Source organism: Eschrichtius robustus, chromosome X (assembly GCF_028021215.1).
Source record: "Eschrichtius robustus isolate mEscRob2 chromosome X, mEscRob2.pri, whole genome shotgun sequence".
NCBI classification, from domain to species: Eukaryota; Metazoa; Chordata; class Mammalia; order Artiodactyla; family Eschrichtiidae; genus Eschrichtius; species Eschrichtius robustus.
Genome location: NC_090845.1, coordinates 90,082,662 through 90,090,622, shown reverse-complemented (window position 1 = coordinate 90,090,622; position 7,961 = coordinate 90,082,662). Strand labels below are relative to the sequence as shown.

The 7,961-nt window shown below is 44.8% G+C and overlaps 1 protein-coding gene across 2 annotated transcripts; it reads right to left on the bottom strand.

The window, feature by feature from the left end:
- Positions 1–2,965: 2,965 nt before the first annotated feature.
- Positions 2,966–7,732, bottom strand: ARMCX3 (armadillo repeat containing X-linked 3). 2 transcript variants are annotated; one of them, XM_068533033.1, is made up of 5 exons: positions 7,598–7,732; positions 6,989–7,068; positions 6,635–6,695; positions 6,297–6,367; positions 2,966–6,026 (listed from the first exon to the last, which is right to left on the bottom strand). In XM_068533033.1, the coding sequence occupies exon 5, from the start codon at positions 5,875–5,877 to the stop codon at positions 4,738–4,740; it is 1,140 nt and encodes a 379-aa protein (XP_068389134.1). In that variant the 5' UTR covers positions 5,878–6,026; positions 6,297–6,367; positions 6,635–6,695; positions 6,989–7,068; positions 7,598–7,732; the 3' UTR covers positions 2,966–4,737. The 2 variants fall into 2 exon arrangements, with proteins under 2 accessions (XP_068389134.1, XP_068389135.1); XM_068533034.1 differs by lacking the exon at positions 6,297–6,367.
- Between the last annotated feature and the right edge of the window lie 229 nt (positions 7,733–7,961).

Genomic DNA, 7,961 nt, shown 5'->3' with positions numbered 1-7,961 from the left:
CTCAAACTCTGTATGAAAGCTAATTGATAATATATCTTAAAAGTCATAAAACTACCATCAACTGATGATCCACCTCTGGCAAAGGGGTATCTAGGCAGACAAAATTTTTAATTGTGTCCAGGAAGAAAGATGCTCTAGCTCTTGAATACAAATATTTGATTTCAGCCACAAGTCAATCTCCATAGCAGACGTGGATGCACCTGGTTCTTCTACTTTGACAGCACTATCATCTAGCTAAGTCAGCTTGCCCTGATTCCTTGGGCACTAAATAAACAACCTTCTGATGATAATTTGGTTTCTGATGCACATTGACCTTAGGGACAGAATGTTCTGAGCAGCCAACACTAAGAATCTGATCTACTTGGTAATTACATTTCTTATAGTAACATAGACTGTCATTCTGTTATTTTATTTTCAAAAAGAAATTCCACCCCATTTAATAACATGTTATGCCCATGTGCAAACTTAGAAAAATGCTCAATAAACAGAAGGCTCTAATGCCCAAACAAAGATGCTTGTATTACACTTACTCTTTCACTTTTTAAAATGTAAATGGTCAACAGGGCCAAAGAGTTACACTTAGCCCACTGCCAGTGCTGGATTGAATTCCATTGACATGAACCTGTTAGGATAAAGTTACCCATCCAATAAGGCTTCTTTCCCACCCCCTACCTTCTCCCTCCACTCAGGCTTACCCCCAAACCCAAAATTGTCCAAGCCCTTAACACAAGGCCTGAGAGGGACCCAATGGAGAGGGGAAAACATGGAAATACACATCTCTGAAAGTAAATATGTGTTATCCTGCTTGACACCACACCTCAGGGCAGAGCAAACCAGGGGTCATTACCCTAGTCTTCTGCACCCCGAGATGGCAGCACGATAGTTCTGGTTTAAAGGCAAGGAAGAGCCACAGTTTAAACAGAGAAATCAGAAAAAAAACGTTCAACCTGGGATGTGATGTAAAATGAATGTAAAAAGATAGCATTGAAAATAGTCATAATCACTCTTCAAAAAAACCATTCTCAAGGGAATTTAGCAGAGAAATTAACCAAACAGAGGCATAAACACAAAACTTGCCTGAACCACATCAATTTGCTAAACCTACACTTAGAATCTCTTTTGAAACAAGGCAAGTAAAATATGAATTTAAAAATAGAAAACCAGCTTCCTGAGCCTTGAAATATTATGCTTTGGGTGACAATTTATAAGAGAACTCTACTCCATCTTTGTAAAATTCCCTTTGAACACATTTGACTGGGATAGACCCACTTAAATTCCTAAAACCATTAGATGAGAGAAAAACCAAAATAGCAGAATATCCTCTGAGTTTCTAATTTCCTCGGTTACCCAGAAGTTGCCATCCTCTCTAAAGAGAAGACACTGCCCCCTCCCTGCCCCGATGAGCTGCCACAATCACAGAACTGTGCCCTTCCCAAAATGTTTGAGAGTGGCAGCCTCCGATGTGAAAGCATGAGGACATCTGCGTGTGGCTGGGCCGGCCCTGTGGCCTCCCTGGACCAGGCAGTCACATATCTGTCTCACACAGCACTTACCAAAGTCTGGGTGATTCCGTGCCAAACAATACCAGGTGTGGGACATCAAAATTACATGCAGTGCACATAGGGCTGTGCCACGTTAAGACTGGTGCCTTCTCAGTCTCTGTTCAACAAAGGTCCAAAAAATCTTGGCATCCAGCCACACCCAGGTCACCGTATTACCACAGCAATGACAATTATTATTTTGTATCAAATGCCCACCGGTGCATGACCTGGTGTCACGGGAATTAAGCGGTCACCCACAAAAGACACAGAAGCACTAAGAGACTACTGCCAATGGTCTCTCAGAAGGAGGAAATAAAAAGACAAGTGCGAGGGAGGGAGAGGGAAGAAGAATGGGAAGGGATGAGAAAAGAGACCTGCAGGAGCAGATGGACACTGGTCAGACCTGTGCCCCTGCTGCACGGTGGCTTTTTATTACGCAAGTTGACCTCATTTTTCACCCCATGTAGAAAAGTCACTCAGCACCCCAAGTTCAACATGGCTTGATCTGAATATTTTTTAGATGTTCAAGATACAGATCCGGGTCAGGGGACAAGTTTGTTCTTGTTGTCTCTATTTTCTTAAGTATCTCCAATGAATAATTTTTAGTGGAAAAATAGAAAAATTTTAAATCAGGCTCTGAAAATTCATCTACAGTATCATCCAATTTGATGTATAGAATATATAGGTATATGGATAGTACAAATGTCTGGAAGGGTATCCACAGGTGCAATTCTATGCTTCTCTCCCCAGCTGCCACAGTCCCTTACCCAGTTCTTTCTGCAGCCCTCCACTCTTACTCTCTGCACCTTCTCTCTGGGGATCACATCCACTCCAATGTCCTCAATTACCATTCATCCTCCGGTGGCCCCCAAATCTGTATCTATAGCCTAGTCTTCTCTGAGCGCCAGATCAGTACATTCAAGTGACAATAGGGTGTATCCATCTGGATGTCACACAGTTACCTCAAACTCAACTTATTTTAAATGGATTAGGCTTCCCCTCCCAAATCTTTTTCTCCTGCCTAATAATAGAGCAAGAAAAATGTTAGTTCCCTTTACCCTCATCCCATCCTTAAAACTGATGTCAAATTAGCCCCCACGTGTTCATGATTCAATAGGGTCACCATACCCAACAACTTTAAGCTAACCAGTCCTTGGTCCTTTTGTCTACTATAGGCAACATTAGAGTAAGTATATGGAAGCCTGGGGCTAAAACCAGATCATAACTGAACAGAGATTTTACCCTTTCCTGGCCTCATGTATAAAGCAGGATAACATCTCCAAACTGACTAGGAATATGTTGTGAGGGCGGGTGAGATCATGTCTGATGAAACACTTTGTGTCCTTAGAAATAAGAAAACCCTATTTCTTTGAGAAATTATTGTAACAGTTGCCTTGCAGGAATGACATCACTCTACACAGTGGTCACTTAATAAGTGCTAAACTTTATTGTTGTTATTATTTATTAAATGATGCTGACACGTGGCAGAATGCCCCCAGCGAAACAAAGGTCAACCAAAAAAGCTATCAACCTTGAATTCCAGGGAATTAAGCGTGCTCACTTTTCTTAATTAACTGCTATGTGCCAGAACATTCTAAGTATTTCCCATGTATTACTTCATTTAATCCTCACAACGAGCCCCATCTTCAGCACTCATCTATTATTTCAGAGAGAAAACTTCAACCCACCTCATGTTTAATCTAAATATTTTTTTCCACTCAGTACATGCTCCAATCAATCACCTGCTCCATTCCCAACACTTTTCTTTTTCAAAAATTTTTGAAAAAATCAGTATTTGTTTTAGATAAATAAGAACACATAGATGAACAAAAAGTAAAAAGTTAAAGATTACTCTATCCTTCCACCCAAACATAACCACTGTTACTATTTGGGTGTCTGTAATTCCAGAGTTTTTAGTGTCTACTTAAACGTCTTATATTCTCAAAAAAAATGGAATCATACTATGAATACTGCTATCTAACCTACCTTTCTCACTTAACAATGCATGATGAATATCGTTCCCTGGCAATATGGATTGCAAGTGACATATTTATCTTATACCGTGTGAATATTCCTTAATTTATTTAACCAATCCAGTGTGCTAAATTGTTTAAGTTGTTTCCAGTTTTTACTATTTCACACGTTGCTGGGATGAACAGCCTTGTACATACAGTTTTTGGCCAATGAATCAATTATTTCCTTAGGACAAAGGGTTTACCTATTTTAAGGCTTATGATATGTATTACAAAATGGCCCTCCACAAACCTTGTGCCAGTGTAAGCTCATTCCTGCCACCAGGGTTTGAAAGGATCCATTTTGCCACACCCTCAAGCACACTGCACAGTGGGTGAGAGAGGAACTTTTATATGAATTCCAATTATTCTTTCTAGTCAAAATTATTTACTGGCTCTCAGCGTTCAGTGGGATAATATTCAAACAGTTCTCCACAAACTGGCTTCAGCCAGCTTTCCAAATTTATTTAGTTCCCATCCTTACACTCTCCACTCTAAGCAGACTAGTCTCCCGCTTACTGTCATAAGAAGAGTTCCTGCCTCCATGCCTTTCTCACACCAGTCCCCCGTCACTCCCATCATACGGAATGCCTTAACTACCTATCCCATAGAGGACTCATTTTAAATGGCCACTTCCTCCATAAATCTGTAGCTGACTATTGTATCCCACAGAAACCTTTGCTTCCTCTGTGCTCTGAACGCACATATTTGACGATGAATATATGCTTGAGATATTCTGTTATCTTTTTGTTTGTATGTTTCTTATCTCTCCAACTAGATTATAAACCAAAAGACAAGGATGGTTTCTTTTTCTTCTTTCTTTTTTTTTCCAGCATTAACACACAACTTTATTGATGATACACAAATTAAGTCAATGCCCATGACAGGAGGGAGCTTATTTATGATGAATTGGTTCACTGTCACTTATGCAGAAGAAATAGTAAAAATATTTCAATCTAGGCAGTGAGATAAAAAGCAACAAACTTGTTTTCAGAACAGGTAGTGATATTCATTCATCCAGCTTAGACCTGAAGACCAACTCAGATAAATATCAGCGTTGATGATACAATATGATATTCATTACTCAAAATTGGCAGCTGAAAGGATTCCTTTACCATATAAACAAGGTGGAGAAAAGGAATAGTTTGCAATGTGTGTTGCTTCTAAACTACAAAATCAAGAAGTTATTCCTGGCTCTTTGGGAACATATGCTCAGCCAGTTTGGCCATGAATTTTCCAACTTTTACTTTCACCAAAAAATCATGATGGCTTTCTATCCCCAGAATCTTATCAGCACACACTTGAAATTCTTTTAAAAAGAAAAAAAGTGAACCTTCGCTGAATTGATTCTGAGTAGGTTCATTTTCCTCCCATTTAAAATTGTCATTTATGTTCTCAAATATGACCAGAAGTTTAAGAATCACCTCTTTGTTCTCCTTCTTATTAAACAGGGAACCCAGTGAAGATGGTACTTGGGCCCTGAGCAGTTCTCTAGTCATGGCTGGATTTTCAGCCAAATTCAAAAGGAGTTTCAAAACCTGAAATTTGGTTTCTTCATTTCCTGCTGAAAATAAACGAAAAAAGTCTGAAATGGAATTAGCAAGCATGTGCTGATACTCATTAGTAACAGTCATGTTCGTAAGCAATCTTAGTCCCGCCAGCTGCACAGATGAGTTCAAGCGAGAAGTGATTGTGTCATCACACACTTGATTCATGTATATCTTAAGCCTGCGCTGATTTTCAGCATTCACACTCAAGTTATTTAGGACAATTAAAGCCTTTTCCTTAACTATGGGATCCCGAGTATTGAGAATCTTTGCAACAATTGGGAGACCACCCAGATCACGAATAATATCTCTGTTAAATGCGTAAGCAGCATTGTTACCCAGGGCAATTAAAGCTGCTTCGAGAATATAAGGCTTTTCAGACATCTCAACCAAGCAAAGAACTTTTTGCAACTCTTGAGGGGACAAAATAGTATCATCTGAATTGGGGGAAGCCCTTTTCTGCACGGCCCGACGAGCCCGGGTAGCCCTGGCCCTTGCCCTGGCCCTAGCTCTGGTCCCAGCCTCAGTCCCAATCCGGGCCCAAGGTGGGTACCATACTATACCTTTGTTCTCACTGTTGTCATCATCATCATCAGACCAGTCATTGTACCTGGCCCCAGGACAGTCCCCAACATCATCCACGTCCCCAGACCCGCCCTCAGCCATTTTCTCCTTGTTCTGTTTTCTTCCCCTCGTCAGTCTATAAATGCAATAGCAGGCGCCAGCCCCAATCACCAGTCCTGCAGTCACCCAGCCTACTTTCCTGGCGTAGCCCATGCAATCGTCCCTGACGATATCAGGGACCAAGGAACAGAGCAGTCACAGGCTGGGGGAGGAGGGCTATGGGCCTGGCCTGGGTGCCGGCCTTTGGAGGATGATTGTCTTCAGCCACTTCAAGGCCACAACAGCTGATTCTGGAGGTGGACCTAGCGGGTGGAGGAAGGAAAAGGGGTTTGAGTTTCTCTTCTCCTTGTGTTGTCCCATGCAGACAGTTGCACAGAGGGATAAGTAAATGAGTTCTTGGCAGGAAGTGTAGATTGTTAACAAACTCTTTCCTCCTCATTTCACTCTCCCCCTACCCTCCGCAGTCCACCCCCTCCCCAAGCCTAGATAAAGGCAACGGAGCCCATAGTCTCTGCTGGGCCCTCAGCCACCCCAACCTCGGGTGTTCCCAGGGAGTGGCACCTTGCACTAACCTCCTTCAGACAGGCAGTTTGCCCCTTCTTCCCTCCCCTGGAGGTGTGCCACGCCTAACAACCCTTGCAATCTGCAGAGAGACCAGAGGCAGTGAGAACTGAAGCCTTGATGGATTGACTGTACATTCGTTGCTTTCCTGATTCACCTATATAGGTTGTCAGATTTTTTTTTAAAAAAAACCTCTCTATGCCATCCAAAACATGCACGTGCCTGCCCCTTCCCTAGCCTGAAATGGGAGGGATGTTAGGGAAATAAGGTAGGATAGGGTGAGCCTGTCCAACCGCGGGCGATTTCCAACCCCTCCCCCGTTCCAAGCAGCCCCCACGCCCACACCGACCTCTACTGATCTGAGGAAACTTCCTCCCTCGCTTCAAGTGGTGCCACCTGCTACAGCAGACCTGCAGGATGACAGATCGAAAACATGGGGACTAAATGCTGTTGAGAGAAGAGGATTATGAACAAACTATCTGATAGGTTTCCCTTCTGTCATTCTCCCCCACCCCACCCCCCGCGACACACGCGCGCGCGCGCGCGCACACACACACACACACACACACAACGCACGCCATTTCGCCACAGTCCCAGGAGTGCAAGAAACACACTCAGACTCAGAGCCAACCTAGATTATTGCCATCTCTGGTTTCTCCCCACCCCCACCACCGCCCCTGTTAGGGTCCCCATTTGGTCTTACCCTCAAATCGACCTTCACCGATCGGGGTTAATTTCCTTCCTCTTCTCTAGCCTGGCGTAGTGCCGCAACCTACGGAAAGACTGGCAACCCGGGAGAGGCTCGGACCCACAAGACACAGAGCCATGGTCAGGAAGACACAGTCACAGTCAGAAAGACGGGAAACAGCCGCTGCCGAGTGCTTGGTGGACGGACCGGTCCCCAGAACAGAAAACTCTTTCCTAATTCGGAGGCCTGGTTGTCAAAGGTTTCCCACCCCTATGACCCCTCTCGGGGCTCTGCTGACACATCACGTTGCACACCCCCCTCCCCATGTCCAGCCTTTCCCCGCCGGCACTGTCCTGGAGTACTGGGGGCAAACACCCAGGCCGCAGCTCCCTTTCCAGATTATGGCCTCGGTTCCACCAGATTCCCACCTCCTAATCTCTGAGCTCCTCCCCAAACACCCCGCTGCTCACCATTTCGCAGCAACGAAATGGGCTGCGGGCGGGACAGATGTCTTGGAAAGCCGGCGGCGAGTGGGAGAGACGACGGAGGCGCCCCAGGACCCGCGACGGTCTCCGCCCTGCGCCCTCGGCCACCCCCACCTTCTGGAATCTCCCAGGCACTGACCTGCAGGGATCCGGGACAATTTCCTTCTCCTCCTCCTTCTTGCCTCTGCTGCAGGCCCGCTCGCCCTCAGGGCAATGGGGAGCTGGTACTCAGACGGGAACAACGACCAGAACAAGAAGGACTTCTGCACACGTCAGCTCTTGGTCACGTGAGAGCTACGTCATCCACCAACTCGGGTCCCCAGTTTCCCCTCCCACCAGCAGTGCGGCAGAAGAGGGCCCGCCCCCCTCCATTCCCTCCCCCATATCAGGCCTTGTTACTCTTTCTTCTTTGCTAATCCCATCTCCCTGTAGTTGTGTTTGCCTTCCTCTGATTACCAGAAAGGGACAGCATCTTCCCCTGGGGTTACTGGCCACTTGTACTT